This window comes from Pleurodeles waltl, chromosome 4_2, assembly GCF_031143425.1.
Source record: "Pleurodeles waltl isolate 20211129_DDA chromosome 4_2, aPleWal1.hap1.20221129, whole genome shotgun sequence".
Taxonomy (NCBI): Eukaryota; Metazoa; Chordata; class Amphibia; order Caudata; family Salamandridae; genus Pleurodeles; species Pleurodeles waltl.
In genome coordinates this window covers 115,154,197-115,174,005 of record NC_090443.1, presented here as the reverse complement: position 1 = coordinate 115,174,005, position 19,809 = coordinate 115,154,197, and the positions used below count along the sequence as shown (strand labels likewise).

The 19,809-nt window shown below is 45.5% G+C and overlaps 1 protein-coding gene across 1 annotated transcript in view; it reads left to right on the top strand.

Moving 5' to 3' along the window:
* The first annotated feature begins 724 nt into the window (after positions 1 to 724).
* The window catches only part of LOC138293827 (TRAF family member-associated NF-kappa-B activator-like), a 70,105-nt gene continuing 51,020 nt past the window's right edge, over positions 725 to 19,809 (top strand). The window contains exons 1-3 of the mRNA XM_069233147.1: positions 725 to 911; positions 1,017 to 1,094; positions 16,139 to 16,258. Of these exons, the coding sequence (XP_069089248.1) occupies positions 725 to 911; positions 1,017 to 1,094; positions 16,139 to 16,258 (385 nt within the window). The remainder of the gene's footprint in view (positions 912 to 1,016; positions 1,095 to 16,138; positions 16,259 to 19,809) is intronic.

Genomic DNA, 19,809 nt, shown 5'->3' with positions numbered 1-19,809 from the left:
CTCAGCTCTCTCGACCCATCAACGCACACCAACAGAACGCTCACCACGCTCACCACTCAGTCCACCTCAGCCTCATGTCATCCATCCACTCTGGGACACTCAGGAGCCATGCTCCCACCATCTGTTCAACCTTGAAATCAACTACATGAGCACCAAACACACCAGCATCATCAACTTCTCCAACACCATCTTCCTAGACAAATGGAAACACGCAGAAGTCAGACCCCTCAGAAAGAAACCCTTCACAGATTCCAGTGAACTCAAACATTGCGATCCATCTCTCTCCTCCCCTACCCAGCCAACGTCCTTGAGAAGATCTTCAATCAACAGCTAACCAGCTACCTAAAAGAAAACAACCCATTGGACATCTCACAACCAGGATTCTGCACCAAACACAGTAACAAGACATCAATGCACTCCTCGATCATGGGGAGACCACTGGCCTGATCCTCTTGACCTGCCTGCAGCTTTCAACACCGTCTCCCACTACACCCTTGTCAACAGGCTCTGCAGCATTAGCATAAAAGTGGACACCCTCAAATGGATTGCCTCCTTCCTGACAGGATGCACTAAGGGCGTCTGACAGCCTCCCTTCACCTCCGCACCCAAAAACATCATATGTGGTGTACCTCAGTGTTCATCCCTCAGCCCCACATTGTTCAACATCCACATGACAATCCTGGCTGACATTGTCAAATCCCACGGTCTCAATATAATTTCCTACATGGGTGAAACCCAACTCATTCTCACACTTATCAAAGACCCCTTCGCCACCAGAGCAAACTTCTGCAATACCATGATCCACGTAGCCGACTGGATGAACACAGACTGCCTCAAGTTCAACTCTGACAACACAAAAGTGCTGCTCTTCAAGAGAAACACATTCATTTGGAACCACAGCTGGTCTAAAAGTAAGGTCCTTTGTTTCTTGGGGAAAAAAAAGATGACCTTCCCCAATTATCAGTGGACATTGGGCAACCAAATCCTTGAAATAGTCAAATCTTATCCCTTTTTAGGGAAAATAGTGAGCGGGAACCTTAGCGATGTTGCCCACATCGCCTCTAATAAAGCAAAGGCTGAATGTCAGGCAAGAGGTCTGGGGGCCCTTTATACAGCTACAGGGAGAAGGCACTTCTCTTACCTTCTATCTGCTCATTGAGTTAAAATTCCTGCATCCCTGCTATATGGGGTGGAACTCATTGATACCTCCAAATGGGGGTTCTTAAATCAGGCAGAAGGTAAAATTCTCCAAAAATTACTAGCTGTTAATACGGCAGCCTCAGTGGCGGCTCTGAGGCTGGAAATGGGGCTTCGAAGCAAGTATGCTCAAGGATTAGCGGGGTTATACGATTGGCTACCTCAATTTTAAATAGTGAGGTATACACTTTAAGATCATTTCTGAAGAAATTTGCCTTTTGTAAGAATTTTTCTACTGCCCTGGAGATGCTGGAGCTGGATCGCAGCCAAGTTCTAGAACTCTCCCCATTGCTCTTGAGGGTGACTTTGAAGAGTGCAAAGTGGGCCTTGAGCTTCCGCCAAGACTTGGAGTGCTGTAAAAAAAGAAGTTTTTCTGCGAATATAGTAAACACTCTAGTAATAAAAAAAACACAACCGTACTTCACTTGGAACATCCCCCATAGTGTTAGGCGCTTTTGGACGTTGCTCCAACAGGAATTGCTCCCTTTGAATACACTATTGGCAAAATGGTACGGTACTGCAAAGGAGTGTAACTTCTGTCTGGCGGATTCCCAAGATTTACACCATCTATTATTTGTCTGCCCTTCTCTTGCCTCATTTCGGCGTAAATGCCTAGATCCAATCCGTCTTCAGTTTTCTCTATTGTCAGTGCCCGAGTTTCTCCAAGCTCTGTATGATCCTCCGAATGAAAGTTTTTGTTTTAAAATATTTAACTTTTTTAATTGTTTTTTAAGCTTATTTTAAGAAACGTTCGTTGTAAGGCATGTGAGGTGGCATAGGATTTTGATGCAACATTTCACTGTATTTTTCATTTATCTCACCTTTTGGTACTCGATTGGATGTAAGTGTAAATTGCAGATCCGACCTTCTGCTCACGAATATTGTAAATTTTATGTGGTTCTCAGCTAGATGTAAATGGTAAATGTGATTTTTCTGCTTTCTTCTTTTATGTGGACCTCAGTCGAGTTCCAAATCATAAATAAAATAATTGAATTGAATTGGTGCCCAGCCGAACACAGACCCACTCCCACACCCATGGACCACGAACACAACCTCGGCATCATCCTCGACAGTGAACTGACCATGAAACACCAAATCAACACAGTTGTCTCCTTCTTCCATATCCCCCGCATGCTTTGCAGAATTTTCAAATAGGTACCAATCAACACCAGGACAGCTGTTACCCAGGCCCTCATTACCAGCCGCCTCAACTACGGCAACAGCTCCTCAGTAGACTTCAGACCATTCAGAATACAGCATCTAGACTCATCCTGGACCTCTCTAAGCACTCCAGCATCTCCCCCACCTAAGAAACCACCACTGGCTCCCTGTCCAGAAGAGATGCCAGTTTAAGTTCCTCACACACACCTATAAAGCCTTATACAATTAGGGAGCAGCCTACATCAACCACCGACTGAACCCACAATTGAACTAATGGTTACGCATATTATCATGTGACTCAGAAGGCATTTTTCAAAATTTCTCATTTCTTGCACACTGGATTATGCATCAAAGCTGAACATGCAGAGAAATCTGATTGGTAATTACAAATGTTACACTTTTCTGTATTCCCACATCTCCAGATAAAAACGGTACCCCGCTTTTGTGGCTGGGCATAGCACCCATGACATAAAACACCTCAAAATTCAGCTTCAAGACATTACCTTTCACCTAGCCAAATCAATGCTTTTCTTTACAATGTGGATAGCTGTGGAATTTGGGCCCTAGCTCAGCCCACACCCAGAGAAACCTACCAAGCCCAGACATTTCTTAAAAGTAGACACCCAGAGCAGTTCAGGGTGATGTGACTTGCATGGATACCACACTTCTTTTCACAAAAGGCACTGCAAATCTGCATTTTCCTCACATTTTTATGAGAGAAAATTCTGGAAGCTGCAGACAGCCACAAAAGTACTGTTACCCACCATTTCCACACTTCTCCTGATAAAAACAGTTCACCACTTGAATGGCTGGGCCGGGGATCTGAGACACAAAAATGTCACACCATGGAGACATTAAAATAATGTGAAAAAAAAACAAGTTGGTTTGGCAATATTGGTAGCTGCAGAATTTGGGCCTGGGTTTCTCTGTCATGCAGGGAAAGCTTCCAGTCCTAGATATTCCTGAAAGCTACAAACCCAGGATAGAACAAGTTGGTGTGGCCACAAGACCTTGAAAACCTCAAACTTTGGCAAAAAAACATGCATTTTCATTCAATTTCTGTGAGAGAAAGTTCTGGAATCTATGGGGATCCCACAATTTCCTATCTCCCAGCATTCCCATACTTGTTTCAATAAAACCCCCTTCCTCCCTTTTGTGGGTGGATTCAGTGCCTGAGACAGGAAAGGCCCAAAACGCGACATAGACAAATCAAATTGTTCCACTCAAATTCAACCTTTTTTTTGCAATGTTTGTAGCTGTGGATTTTTGGCGGCTCCACCACCACACAAAGAAACCTAACAAACCCAAACATTTATGAAAATTAATCATCCAGAAGAATCAAGGTTTTTATTACTTGCATGGATCCCATGACATTTGTTTACCCTAATACCTTTCAAAAATCAAATATTTGCCTCACATTTCTCCTTCTAGAATCTGAGTGGAGCTAATTTCATACCACTCAGAGTTCCCACTCTTCACCAGATGCAAACACTGCCTGACTTCTGTGGGTTGGCCTAAAACCTATGACAAAACAAGCATGAAAAATGCAAACCTTTCCTGACAAAAAAGTACTTGATTTGGCAATGACAATATCAGTCGTATTTGGGCCCAGGCTCAGCTGCCACCCACAGAAACCTATCAAACACAGCCATTATAAAAATCTTGACACCATGGGAGTCCAGCTTGGTGTGTTGTGCCTTCTTCCTTGATGTTTTCCAACCCACAATATCCTGCAAACCTCAAACTTTGTCTACAATCACACATTTTCCACATTTTTCCGAGAGGGAAATTCCATAATCTGTGGAGATCCACAGAATTCCTACCACCTAGCATTCCCACTATTGTCCTGATATAAATGCAACCCCACTTGTGTGGCTTGGCCCTGTGCCCATGTGCCCATGACAAGAATGGATCAAACAGGGAACAATACTCTCATTGGGGCACGCACATGGCCCTCTGCCAGGCTCAAGCGCCCCACCCCTTTTTTGCAGCACTGTAAAATCCCTGGTGTCTAGTGGCCTTATCTACTCCACCAGGGACCAGATTAAGGGCTAAATCTCAGACCAAATTATGGACGAATCCTCAGCAGGGGTGGGGAGGGGGCAGAAAGACTCTATTGCCCCTCTGGGATGGAAACATGGGCCAATGTCAGGGTGGGCTGCCACCTTTTTCTTTTTGTTGGCAAAATTGCTGGGTTCCAGTGGGCTTTCTGCACCCCCAGTGAAGCCTCAGTTCTCCCAGGATGGCAGTAAAATTGTTGCCCATTTTTGGAGAGTGGGTGGGGCATAATGCTAGAGTGGGAGATGGCCAGTTTCCTTTTTTGTGCCTCACTGTAAAATGTTTGATGTCTAGTGGGCTTTCTACCCTTTGCAGGCAGATTCCAAGTGAACTCTTGTTCAGGACAAATTCCCTTTCTTCTACCAGGGGACTGAAAGACTCTATTACCCTTTCTGGGGCGAATCTATGGTCCAATGCCATAGTTGGCTGCCCCCATTTTATTTTTATCACCGCCATTTTGAAAATTGCTGGTGCCTAGTGGGTTTCTGCCTGTAGTGGGCCGATAGGAGCAAACTATAATCTTGCCCTATGGGGGACAGAAAGACTGTGTTGCCCTTTTTAAGCTGGAGACATGGACGTGTACCAAAGTGAGCCACCCACACCCCTTTGTTTTTAATTAAATAATTTATTTGGTGTCTAGCGGGCTTTCTACCCTAACAGGGTTGGGGGGAAGAAAGAAGGCCTTGTCCGTGGTGAGTGGGGATCAGCCCTTGCCCAAGGGGCCTCTCCCCCTCTCATAAAAAGATAAATCCCTGGTGTCTAGTGTTTTTTCTCCACACCCCCATCCCAGAGGGGGCAGAAAGACTGTATGCTCCTCCTGGAATGCGTGTATGGCCTGATGACAGGGTGGGCTATCCCCACCTCTTTAGTTTATAATCCCTGGTGTCTATTGGGTGTCCCACCCCTCAGGGGCATTGGAGACAAACTTCCTAATCTGTCTCCCAGGGGGTGCAGAAACACTGTTTTGCCCATCGGAGGGGAGCTCTGTCCCTTGCCTAAGAGGCCACTCGCCCTGCAAGAGAAATCCCTAGCGTCTATTAGGGGGAGCTCTGTGTGGAGATTGTTCCGAGGGCAGTCATCAAGCAGGGATCCACTAGGTAGAGACAGGACATTGTCCCCTTCAAGTGCTACCTCTTATGCAGAGATCGGTGCTTGGGGGCTTAGTTATGCCCCGGCACAGACCACAAATGAAAGCAGACCACGCCATTAGCGCCGCCTGCTTTCTCTTCTGTTTTGCTGTGACATCAATGCAATGTGCGTGCTGGTGCTACAGCAAAACGAAAAAAATCAAACCTGGGACCAAAGGGAAACTCTTCCCTCAGGTCCTGGCTTTGATTTTAGGAAAGGAAGAGCTTTTGGTGTTTTCACCAGAAGCATTTTCTTTCATGTACAGACAACTGCCCGCTGATGTCGTCCGCACTGTAAATGTAGTTGGAGGGGGGCGTTAATGGTTCGTCCTCCACACTGCACAGGTGAATCTATTTAGGACCGTTTTGTGGTTAATTTGAAAATCTTAGTACATTATGGCCTGCAAACAAACCAAAAATATAAAGGTCCGATTTGCTGGAGGAATACTTCACGCGTGGCACTGCTAAAAACATGTGCTGATGTCTAACTTTTTGTTATTCGCAAACATTGCCAGCAGTACTAGCTGCAACAGTTGCGAATTTCTAGGGGTTTGACTTGCAAGGCCTTGTGACATTTTTACGAGTTACTATTATGCCACAGTATAATCGTACATCCAGTACGATTAGGCACTAGGGAAAGGTAGTCCAACTGTGGAATATCACAGTTTAATTTCTTTTTGTACTCCACAGGAAAAACATTTTTCCTGATGGAGAAACTCTTCCACTTAACTCCCACAAGTTCTTTTAAGTTCCATACCCCATTACACACTGGAGGGGAATGTCCATACAGTTATGAGTCCCCAACCTTGTGTCGGTCTTCTAACTCTGTTACTTATGCAGTAAGGGCAAACACTTTTGCAGGTGTACATGTATCTATGGTGGCTAGATATTTTTTTGTGGACCACTGACTGGTTTAAATTGAGCAATGGATTTATGGCTTAAAGTGAAGACTCCTGGAGCTGTAAGTCTTTGGGTGTCATTTGTCTACATGTTATCAATTAATGGCTGTGATCATTAGTTCACAATTTTATTCATGTATATATTTATTGTGTTATTTTATTTAGTGTGTTTGATCTCAAATTAAGCTATGTATGAGGTATACGTAGCTTAATTTGATATCAAGATCTTTGGAAACCCAACCCTCAAAAAGATCCCAAGAAGTGCCATAACAACTACCCTTGTAGTAGTGCTTCTCAGAGGTGGCACCTTTGGGGACCTGGTGCCATGATCCACCACAACCAAGATCAATGTGTAGTCTGATGAAGAGGGGGTCAAATGGGCCAACAATGTAAAAGCACAGCTGTACAAATAGTGCACCTACTACAGGCAGCTTTTCCAGTGGCACTGCAATCTTAGTTCCGGACCTACCACTCAGTTGGCAAGTTGGACAGGTCTCCCAAAACATCTATGTGTCCTGGACATTCCTGGTCGGTAAAACAAAGAGCCCAACCATACCTGTGTCTTATTAATGCCCAAGTGTCCTGCTGACTAAAGATCATGGGCCAGTTACAAAGAACGTTTCTGCGCACTAGAAGAACTACAGGCCCTTTTGATAGCACCTCACTCAGGATAGATTGGCTCACTTTAAAACAGTTCATCCTCCCAACCAATGTAATTCCTACCAAGCACTCCATTGCAGATATGTTCCTGGGCATAGCTCTGAGGACGCACAATTATAGGGATCTCAACTTGCGCCTGGAAAGACTCCTTCTGGGTATTTCCTTAAACAGCTAACACGCCTTGCAGCTCTGGCAGTGACCCAGAATGCAACATCCAGTCTGTCTTGAGTACCTCATGCTCCTCTCCACCTGGAGCAGGGGTGATGGGTGCCCCAGCCTTCTTAGAGGCTACCCTGATCCACTCACTATCCTTCTCTGGTCCCTGTAAATTGGGGCTAGTTATAGTTTCATCTGAGATTGATGTGCACCTTGTGCTCTGGTCAGCACAGATGATGCTTTCCAAGATACTTAGGCATCCAGCCCTGGTGCTAGACCGGCCGGATTGAGGTAATTGGTTATGAGACATCCAGGACTCTATTTCTCTCTGATCCCGTGCCTCTCTTGCCATTGACCTCTGCTTTTACTCTAGGAAGCAAGTAAGTACCCCATGTTGTCCCCACTGATTACCAGGCCTGTGCCATTGGCACCGTGGGAAATCTCCTCAGATCTGAGATACTTCCTCTTAACCCTAGCCATCGAAGCACCTGTATCTCTCAAGATATGAGCCTTCCTCCCATTGATGCCTGCTTCCAACATAAATCCCACGGCAGTTGGGTGAATGTCCTCCAGGACAGCATGTGTTCCTTTTCCACATATTCATAGCAACCTGCCTGTGTGCTACAGTGTCATCTCGGGTGCCCTGGTCCAGAGTTAACACACTCGTTATAGTGGGTGTGGCAGACACAGGATTTTTCACCCTAAAATACTTTTTGTAATACCCCTTCTTGTGGCATCTACAGCAAGCCACTACTCTACTTTGGGAGTGGAGGGAACTAATTTCCTTCCCTCCTTTGTCCTTGTATTCCTAGTTGCCTGTGTCGAGTTCTGGACCATTGGGAATTACTCTGGCCCTTACCCTCTGGTTTGGAACTAGTCCATTGACAGTTTTTCTCCATTTTCATCTTAATACTAAGATGTTCCAGCCTTTTGTTAACCCTTCTAACTAACCACTTCCAGCCACCAATTAAAGTTTCTTTGGATTCTTTTCTTTCAGGTCTTCCAAATATTCTGCAAGTTGGGCAAGGAACCCTTCACTGAGTTACTGTTACCATCAGTTTGTTTAGAGTGTGAAAATCCTTCACTTTCATCCCTTTCACACGCTCAGTCTAAGCACCCAACACACAATGATTTCAGGTTACAAATGGAGCACCATACAATCTTTTACGTTCCCAGAATCTCTGAAAGTATTAAGCTGGCTCCAATCCAAACCTAAACCATCTTATCAGAACTTTCTTCATTTGCTCTTAATTCATTTGATCAACCCCCTGGCATTCTCCTAATGATGGAAGTACTTTCCATCCACAAGCAACTCATTAAAGCAACCACCTTAGAAATGCCATTCAAAACCTGCAGTCTCCATACTATCACAAAGCTCCCAAACCATCCCAAGAATCCCCTGCCTTCCACCCAAATGTGCCAATCTCTTTTGGAATCTTTGCAGGAAGTCCTGCAGAGTTGGCGTGGCAACTACCTTTACCAGATGTAGCTGCATGTGCTACCATTGTGAGATTTTCGATTACTCCAAGGCTATTTTCTGTCATTCCACTTCTCTTTGCCTTTCCTTCTCCTTTCCTGCCTTTACATTTCCTCTCGGCCTCATTCCTTCTGTCTCTCCTGTCTCCATTCTTCTTCTTCCTTGTGAGCTAATTTCAACTCTTCTCTTTCAAACCTCTTGACCTTCTCATCTTCTTCAGCCTTATCGTTCAGAAGGGCCAACTGCCAATACAGATACTAGATTCGACTTAACCCACCCACTCAAGGGATGACTTCTGGAGTCAAAGATAGTGGTACTTTGAAATCAGGAGATGGATGGAGGTTGGGAGGGAACAGCATAAGGAAGATCACAAGAAGTGGTCATACTTCTCTCACAGACAGTGCGGGATTGACTGGATGGTTGGGAAAAAAAAAACAAGATACCTCTTAAGTGTGATCACTGGAGATGACATGGTGTGGGCAGAATTTTTAATTCTGCTGGTAGAATTGGAGAAATTTAGGCATTCTGCTTTACTCTTGAAACATGGAATCGCTCTGCTGGCGGAATTAATCTGCAGCATTTTAATTCACAAGCCAAGGTAAATTTGCAATAATGTTCTGCTTGAAGAGCACATCAGAGGAAGAACAGATTGCGAACACTCCAAGGGCTGTGAATAATATACTCAAGTGAGTGTTTTTTTTAATTCGCCCACGGGAAGTATCTTTGCCTTTGATTCACCAAGCAGAGCAGTGCTAAACAGGGCTGGAAGAGAGAGCAGACCCTTTATGTTTCAAATCCTAAATAGATTAAACTTTTCTCTGCAGTGATTTGTAAACATAGACGGACAACTTCCTCGTCTGGCCCTGTTTACAAACCACGGACTGCACTGCTGTGCATACCCCTCGGGCTTATATTCTGAGTATGTAAGGGCGGTGAGGGGTATACACAGCAGTGCATATCCCCTTGTCCCACTCAATACTTTGCAGTAATCACTGCAGAGTAGGTAGGGTTGGTGAGGGATATGCACTGAAGTACTCTGCAGTCATCACTACAGAGGATGCATGGGCACCTAGGGGTGGGCACAGCGGTGCCAAATACCAAATGCACTTACAGTTCATACCCCTGGGCGTGCTTACAAATTCGGCAGTAATCACTGCAGAGTTTGTAAGGGCGCACGGGGTATGCACTGTAAGTGCATTTGGTATTTGGCAGCACTATGTCGTAGAACAAAATGCACCTTCACACCCATCCTTGGACAAAAGAGTGCATGTTGTGCTATGAAAATAGCACCAAATGTTCACTCCACCCCGCTGCAGAATCTCACAAAATTTTAATATAATTCTGCTGAATCAAATTCCGCCAATTCCACACAACCATAGCCAAAACCAATGCCTACCCTCCTGGGCGATGTTGTTAAAGATGAAGATGGTTTCCAGATCCTGTTTACGAGGTCACATGGCGCGCAGGGGCTACTGGGCCACAGCTGTGGTGGGCGGGCTCTTTGCCTATGGTGTCCTGGGATCTGTCCTACTCCGGTAATGTAAACTGAGCATATACTCTTTTTTGCACTTGACTCTCAGGATAGAAATTGCAAGCATTCAAAGGTTTGTCAGAGAGGTAGTGTGGAGATAGAGATTCAGAACTCAGTCAAACAACAATCACAATAATTAATTGTACAGTCTAGTGCTTTGTCTTTAGTAAAAAAGAGTAGTACTTGAATCACACAACTATGAGATACTACAACCAAGAAATGTTAATCATCACAACTTTTTTGATTATTGGTGGTACTGTAGTTAAAAACATAGAAATCAGTAAACTATATTGAAGCTAAGCTACCGGCTCGCTATGTGTGCAGATGACTTTTTGAAACCTGTATATCAGTCCCTATTTCCTTGGATAGATTGTTCTCTTTAAGTGGGGTCATTGTTAAAGCATTGAAGCCACATAAATCTGTAGTACAGCTCACAGTCATTGTTCAATTCAGGTAATGATTTTACCTGAGCTGTCAGGCTCTTGCTAAGCTAAACTGGGAGCATGGGTTCTTGTGGGCAAGAGCTGCATAGATGACCTGACTTGCTCGCGATTGTAGCATCCCAGCCAGGTGGTCTCACCTCCCTCCCTTCGCGTAGGACCAGTTGCAGGAGCAGCAGCACTTGATAAGTAGGGTCTGATTAGGCAGGTCCCACAACTCCCGGAGGTTTCTTCTACCCTCTGGTCACTGTGCAGGCCCCTAGACTTGGTACGCAGAAGCTAGAATCAGCACACATACATTCTCTGTTGGCAGTTGCTGGAGCAATTATGCTTAGAGGGGGAATCGTAGAACTGGTGCGACTCACACTGCTTAAATGTAGATATACTTTGGAGACCAAGAAACCTTTGGGTGGGTTCAGGGCAACTCTGGTTACAGTCCTTTTTTGCCACCCCTTTACTGGGATTGGCATGGCCTCTGCTACCTTGAGCAATCTGCTCTTTCAAGGCCAGGCACGCTTCTCCTCATCTCATCAGGTCAGGCAGGATTCCAGGTCACAAGCTGCCCTACAGCTCTTCAAGAAGGATGTGTAGATTTCAGGTGATCTGCCTGTACCACTGGGAAACTGGCTATCAAGGGCATCAGTGCTGGATCTCAGTACTCCTTTGAATACTCTGTGGTGCACTCTCTTTCTTGGTTTTGTAGAACTTATCACCAGAACCAAGTGGATTAGTTTGAATCCCTCTTGTAGATACAATTCCCAGACAGGGGATGTTGATCCTATTCTCAGTGCTCATGTACTGGTTTGCTATTGTCCTTCTCATATTTCACATTCTTTCTGAAGTGCAGACACAGTGGGGGTTATTACAACTTTAGAGGAGGTGTTAATCCGTCCCAAAAGTGACGGATATACCACCAGCCGTATTACGCGTCCATTATATCCTATGGAACTCGTAATACGGCTGGTGGTATATCCGTCACTTTACCGTCACTTTTGGGACGGATTAACACCTCCTCCAAAGTTGTAATAACCCCCAGTGTTTTCAAAAGGTGATGACAGGTAATGCTGATGCTGGCTCTAGATATGCACACCTAAAACATTGGAACAATAATATGTGAAGCTTCTGCAACTGGCTGTTATCACTCTTCCAGAAGTAGCACTCAGGGTGAGACATAAGAGGTATTCCCTGCCTAAAATCCTTCATCGCAGAATCTATGGATTCACGTGCAGTCCTCCACCATTAACCCAAATGGTAGGGCTCAGGAGGGACTAATCACAATCCCCTAATAAAAAAGTTAACACAGAGTTTCTAAAGGCTGCCCTGTCTTGATCCTACCATTGACAAAGGTTACACCCTTCAGCTCACATATGCAAACAATACACTTCCACTGTCTGGGGAGGCTGTATCACACCCTCCATCTTGTGCCATTTAAAATCAAGAAAGCAAATCTGTTCTTTTTGCATTTGTCGCCCCAAGTGGGAGGGGATGCCCAGACATGGGTCCTGTGCTCACAGCGCCACTGGATTCAAGCTAGCCTATCTGATGAAGGGTGATACCCTGAAACTGGTCCTAGGATGCTTGTTTCCAGTCCAGGAAGGACCTGGTTTGGTAGTTCGGGCTGGACTGTTCCCATGAGGAACAGGGTCAAGACTGATTTGCATATGCCTGGGTCCAAACTAGGGTGGCGTGGTGAGCAAAAAAACGATGGATTAAACTCAGATCTTTGTGACTGGGGGTGAATATTTGCATTATTCAGCATTCTGTCCATCATCTGTTCTTTTTGCATTCAAAATCAGAGCAATCCAAAATAGATCCTACCTTTTCAACAATCTCACAATCACATCCTCACAGGGTCCTGCTCCCCTGCATGCCTTACACAATATGCACTCATAATGCACACAACCCACCAATGTACTGGTCTGGGTGTCTCATATGAATGGTAAATGACACAAATGGGTCCTGTAGGTGCCATACTCCTTCTTTATAAAACAAAAATGCTTGTTTTGTGCTAGAATTGTAAACATAGTGCACAGCCACCAACATTTAGGGGCATTTTCTTGCACCCTTTACCACCCCCTGCCACCACCATGTGTGCACCGTATTTAAAATACGGTGTACCATGGCACAGAGTAGGGGACAATAGCATCCTTTTTTATGACTTTATTGATGTAGTCTGCAGGAGTAGCTCCAACATTTTGGCACTACTAATGCAGAGTACATAGGGGCCTATTAGAAACAATTGTGTGCCCCCTTTTAACGCCTGCTCTGAGCAGGCACTAAAAGTACCGAAATAAATGGCACAAGGAAATCTGTTAGATTTCCTTGTGCCATTTTTTCGCCCCCCCCCTTAACGGGGGAGGCCCCCTTTGCATACATTATGCCTGGCACATTCATAATGCAGGGCAAAGGGTTACAAAGTGGTGTAATGCATGCATTGCACCAGTTTGTAAAAATGTCATGGGGATTTTGGCCATCTAATGAAACATTAGTGTCAAAATACTGACGCTAATGTGTCAGTAGATGGCGCTAGGGGCTCTTAAATACGTTCCTTAATGTCATGATATGATGCAATTTCCTTCTATTGATTGTGCCAAGAACATTGTATGGACGTATTCACTTCTTTGGAGAACAACTTACGTATATATATTTCACTATAGTTCCTTTCCTCCTTGTTTTACCAGAACTGATTTTATCACAAGCCTGTCAAATAACTTCCAGTGCTCCGGCTCAAGTACTTAATTTGTAAAACAATAAAATAAAATAACAAGTGGAGGGGCCAAAAGTGTTTTTTGGGAGCACAACGCATAATACTAGTTTTACCAAATACCAAGCCTGTCTAGTTTTGCGTCGCCCTTATGTCTCTTTTTTCCACCTCCTTATACTTTCTTCCTCTTTATCACATCTTGCAGGTTTTTTCATCCTTACTTTTGTATCTTTCTATTTTAATTCTTTAAAGGTCACAGCCTACCACACAGCTCAGCTGTCTGGTTTCCTAAAGACATCTTTGGGACTTTCAGAAAGTTGTCCTGGGAATGAATTCCACTTGTCGATTACCATTGTCTTTGTGGTTTGTAGCTCACACTTTTTGGCATTCCATTTGCTGGCTTAATTTGCTTTAGGCTCTCTAGAGTCAGTTCATCCCTCCTGTTACTTAAACAGAGTTTTCTGTATTCTTCCACAAACTTGATTTCTGTTAACAGGCCTTTAAATCTTGTTATTATCTCATTCCATTTGCTGTGCATTCGAAGACCAATGTCAAATGTCTAGCGGTGTTTTCCAAGGACGCTTGTTTACTTTTCTTTCTCTGACTTCAAAGTGAGAGGATTTATGTGACAATCTTGCTGGATACTGTAAGTAGGAAACAAAATTTCCTAGCACACAACAACATTTACATTATCTGTGTAAGCATTTCAGAATGTATCAGAATGATGAGTGCACAAATGAAGCACATTTTAGTTATTTCTGAAGTGTGCTGAAACAAATACTTTAATATGATCAAAACGAATCATTAAACTAAGTGATGCAATTTCCACACATTTACATCTATGCACTGTATAGTTTTATTAGAAAAACTGCATGTCTGTGCAAATGTAATGGTCATTTCAATTGAAAATGTGTTGTCCATAATGACAGTATGCTACCACACCATGACTACTCCACTCTAAGCCACTCCACTCTACTCTACAGCACTCCACACCTGCACTCTACTCTGCACCACTCCACAACACTGCACTCCGCACCACTCCACTCTATGCCACTGCACTGTAGGCCACTTCACATTATGCCTCTCTGCTCTACCCTGTAAAACTCTACTCTATGCCAATGTAATCTTCATCACTCTACTCTATACCACTGCACTCTTTGCCACTGCACTCTACACCACTTCAGTCTAGGACACACTAATCTGCTTTGCATAACTCCACTATATGCCACTGTACACATGCCACTCTGCAACTATGCACTCTATGCCACTGCACTCTATGGCAATACACTCTACGCCAGAGGTCGTCAAACTGGTGGGTGGCCCCCCTAGGGGGGCCTCAAGTGGTCCCGGGGGGACGCCAGGCTCTGGCCAAAGAAGCATTATACAGATAACAGGCCTTTGTTTTAAGCAGAGGCATGTTATTGCATTTAAAAAAAGGTAACAGTACTTAACTGCAATGCTTAAATAGGCCTAGACATATTTAAACATTGCTATCTTTATCAAATAATTGTGAAAAATTCTGAGGGGGGCCCAATGAATTTTATTTTTCAACTGGGGGGCGCGGCATTAAAAAGTTTGGAGACCACTGCTCTACGCCAATGCACTTTACTCTGCAACACTGAACTCAATGCCCCTGCACTTTAGGCCAATCCACTGTATGCCACCCTCATCTACTCTACACCACTGCACTCTATGTCACCTCACTCTACACCACTTTACGCTGTTACACTCTATGCCATTCTATGCAACTGCACTGTACCCCGCACCACTCAACTCTACACCACTTCACTGTACTCTGAAACAATCTACTCTACTGCTCTCTATGCCGCTCTACTCTGCGCCACTTTACTCTGCATCACTCATCTCTGAGTCACTCCACTCTGCGCCACTCCACTGTGCACCACTCTACTCTGCACCACTGCACTTGACTATGCACCACTCTAATCTACATCACTGCATTCTACAATGCTACATTGTATTCTGCTGAATTCAATGCCACTGCACTCCACACCACTATACTCTGCAACACTCTACGCCAATACACTCTACACCAGTCCACTCTACTTTATGCCACTCCGGTGGATGCCACTCCACGCAACTCCACACTGTGCTCTACTCCACCCTTCACCATTCCACAATACGACCCTCTATGCCACTCTCATCTGTGCTACTAACTTTTAGCCATGTTGAAAATACACTGGCAAAGCCAATCGCTCTTGCATATGCAAGACCTATTGGCTTGCCAATGCTTGTTCCCTTTGCTTCCTTTCTCTCCTTTGCTCTGGGTCAAAAAGGTGAAGAAAAGACAGGCTGAGTCTCTTACTATGAGTGCCCATTCCCACCATCTGCAGCCACTGGCACAAATTAGCAATAATCTGGCTCCCTCCAGAGCCTGAATCCCTCTTTTTAAAATGTAGCAGGTATGTACGTAAAAGAATAACTACATGATAAATAAAGAAATACATGAATTCTTAAGTCAATTCAAAATGGATGCTATATTCTTGTTCCCACATAGTGAGAACACAAGACTTGCTGTTGAATGTTAGCATAATTTGGCAGAGACAATAGTATGCATGGGTCATCGCTCCTCCTTATGGTTGTGTTTGAAGTGTTTAAAGAATGTATTTCCTTTAGAAGGGTTCTCATAAGAAAAATCTAAGCCAGGCTTCGCTGTCGCCTCGGATTTGCAGGGAGTGTGGGCTAAATATGTTTGCTTCTCTTTGAACAGAGCAGGAAATGGAAGAGGCCTTCTTGCGGCTTTACCAGGAATTCAAGCAGCTGCAAGCTGTGTGCGCGAGGCAGACGGAACTACTGCAGAAGCTTACCACTAAGAAGTCGTGGACCGCCGGTAGGGTGAGCATGCACTGCACTACAGTACCATGGCGCTAGGCCTCAGGCGAATAGAGCATCACTTCTGGGCACTAGCAAAGCATGCTTAGGACTATCATGGGCTGATGCTGCCCTTCGCACGTGGCTGGGACATTATTCATGAGCTATAATTTGCAGAGCGTTCCAGTCCTAACGTGCTTCTCTTTAAGGTCCCATGTGGGTGGGACATCACTCCTCAGAGTGGTAGGCATGGCATGGTGTTAGGTCCTTTGTCGAAAGAGCTTAGGTACTGAAGGCAAGTAGGGTGACCATGTGCTTGTAGGAGGCTGGACTGGCTTGTAGTGAGTACCAAGGGGTACTTGCGCCTTGCACCAGGCCCAGTTATCCCTTATTAGTGTATAGGGTGTCTAGCAGCTTAGGCTGATAGATAATGGTAGCTTAGCAGAGCAGCTTAGGCTGAACTAGGAGACGTGTGAAGCTACTACAGTACCACTTAGTGTCATATGCACAATATCATAAGAAAACACAATACACAGTTATACTAAAAATAAAGGTACTTTATTTTTATGACAATATGCCAAAGTATCTTAGAGTGTACCCTCAGTGAGAGGATAGGAAATATACACAAGATATATATACACAATAGCAAAAATATGCAGTATAGTCTTAGAAAACAGTGCAAACAATGTATAGTTACAATAGGATGCAATGGGGAAACATAGGGATAGGGGCAACACAAACCATATACTCCAAAAGTGGAATGCGAACCACGAATGGACCCCAAACCTATGTGACCTTGTAGAGGGTCGCTGGGACTATTAGAAAATAGTGAGAGTTAGAAAAATAACCCTCCCCAAGACCCTGAAAAGTGAGTGCAAAGTGCACTAAAGTTCCCCTAAGGACAAAGAAGTCGTGTTAGAGGAATAATGCAGGAAAGACACAAACCAACAATGCAACAACTGTGGATTTCCAATCTATGGTACCTGTGGAACAAGGGGACCAAGTCCAAAAGTCACAAGCAAGTCGGAGATGGGCAGATGCCCAGGAAATGCCAGCTGCGGGTGCAAAGAAGCTTCTACTGGACAGAAGAAGCTGAGGTTTCTGCAGGAACGAAAAGGGCTAGAGACTTCCCCTTTGGTGGACGGATTCCGCTTGCCGTGGAGAGTCGTGCAGAAGTGTTTTCCCGCTGAAAGAACGCCAACAAGCCTTGCTAGCTGCAAATCGTGCAGTTAGCGTTTTTGGACGCTGCTGAGGCCCAGGAGGGACCAGGAGATCGCAAATTGGACCAGCAGAGAGAGGGGACGTCGAGCAAGACAAGGAACCCTCTCTGAAGCAGGTAGCACCCGGAGAAGTGCCAGAAACAGGCAATACGAGGATGCGTGAAACGGTGCTCACCCGAAGTCGCACAAAGGAGTCCCACGTCGCCGGAGACCAACTTAGAAAGTCGTGCAATGCAGGTTAGAGTGCCGTGGACCCAGGCTTGGCTGTGCACAAAGGATCTCCGCCGGAAGTGCACAGGGGCCGGAGTAGCTGCAAAAGTCGCGGTTCCCAGCAATGCAGCCCAGCGAGGTGAGGCAAGGACTTACCTCCACCAAACTTGGACTGAAGAGTCACTGGACTGTGGGAGTCACTTGGACAGAGTCGCTGGATTCGAGAGACCTCGCTCGTCGTGCTGAGAGGAGACCCAAGGGACCGGTAATGCAGCTTTTTGGTGCCTGCGGTTGCAGGGGGAAGATTCCGTCGACCCACGGGAGATTTCTTCGGAGCTTCTGGTGCAGAGAGGAGGCAGACTACCCCCACAGCATGCACAAGCAGGAAAACAGTCGAGAAGGCGGCAGGATCAGCGTTACAGAGTTGCAGTAGTCGTCTTTGCTACTATGTTGCAGGTTTGCAGGCTTCCAGCGCGGTCAGCAGTCGATTCCTTGGCAGAAGGTGAAGAGAGAGATGCAGAGGAACTCGGATGAGCTCTTGCATTCGTTATCTAAAGTTTCCCCAGAGACAGAGACCCTAAATAGCCAGAAAAGAGGGTTTGGCTACCTAGGAGAGAGGATAGGCTACTAACACCTGAAGGAGCCTATCAGAAGGAGTCTCTGACGTCACCTGGTGGCACTGGCCACTCAGAGCAGTCCAGTGTGCCAGCAGCACCTCTGTTTCCAAGATGGCAGAGGTCTGGAGCACACTGGAGGAGCTCTGGACACCTCCCAGGGGAGGTGCAGGTCAAGGGAGTGGTCACTCCCCTTTCCTTTGTCCAGTTTCGCGCCAGAGCAGGGCTAAGGGGTCCCCTGAACCGGTGTAGACTGGCTTATGCAGAATTGGGCACATCTGTGCCCAACAAAGCATTTCCAGAGGCTGGGGGAGGCTACTCCTCCCCTGCCTTCACACCATTTTCCAAAGGGAGAGGGTGTCACACCCTCTCTCAGAGGAAGTTCTTTGTTCTGCCATCCTGGGCCAGGCCTGGCTGGACCCCAGGAGGGCAGGTGCCTGTCTGAGGGGTTGGCAGCAGCAGCAGCTGCAGTGAAACCCCAGGAAGGGCAGTTTGGCAGTACCAGGGTCTGTGCTACAGACCACTGGGATCATGGGATTGTGCCAACTATGCCAGGATGGCATAGAGGGGGCAATTCCATGATCATAGACATGTTACATGGCCATATTCGGAGTTACCATTGTGAAGCTACATATAGGTAGTGACCTATATGTAGTGCACGCGTGTAATGGTGTCCCCGCACTCACAAAGTTCAGGGAATTGGCTCTGAACAATGTGGGGGCACCTTGGCTAGTGCCAGGGTGCCCTCACACTAAGTAACTTTGCACCTAACCTTTACCAGGTAAAGGTTAGACATATAGGTGACTTATAAGTTACTTAAGTGCAGTGTAAAATGGCTGTGAAATAACGTGGACGTTATTTCACTCAGGCTGCAGTGGCAGGCCTGTGTAAGAATTGTCAGAGCTCCCTATGGGTGGCAAAAGAAATGCTGCAGCCCATAGGGATCTCCTGGAACCCCAATACCCTGGGTACCTCAGTACCATATACTAGGGAATTATAAGGGTGTTCCAGTAAGCCAATGTAAATTGGTAAAAATGGTCACTAGCCTGTTAGTGACAATTTGGAAAGACCTGAGAGAGCATAACCACTGAGGTTCTGATTAGCAGAGCCTCAGTGAGACAGTTAGTCACTACACAGGTAACACATTCAGGCACACTTATGAGCACTGGGGCCCTGGGTTACCAGGGTCCCAGTGACACATACAACTAAAACAACATATATACAGTGAAAAATGGGGGTAACATGCCAGGCAAGATGGTACTTTCCTACACAACCCCCCCCCCCAAACGAAGGACAATAAGACTAGCCATGACCTGATGAGTCTTCATTGTCTAAGTGGAAATATCTGGAGAGTCCATCTGCATTGGAGTGGCTACTCCCAGGTCTATGTTCCACTGTATAGTCCATTCCCTGTAGGGATATGGACCACCTCAACAATTTAGGATTTTCACCTTTCATTTGTTTTAGCCAAAGTAGAGGTTTGTGGTCTGTCTGAACAATGAAGTGAGTGCCAAACAGGTATGGCC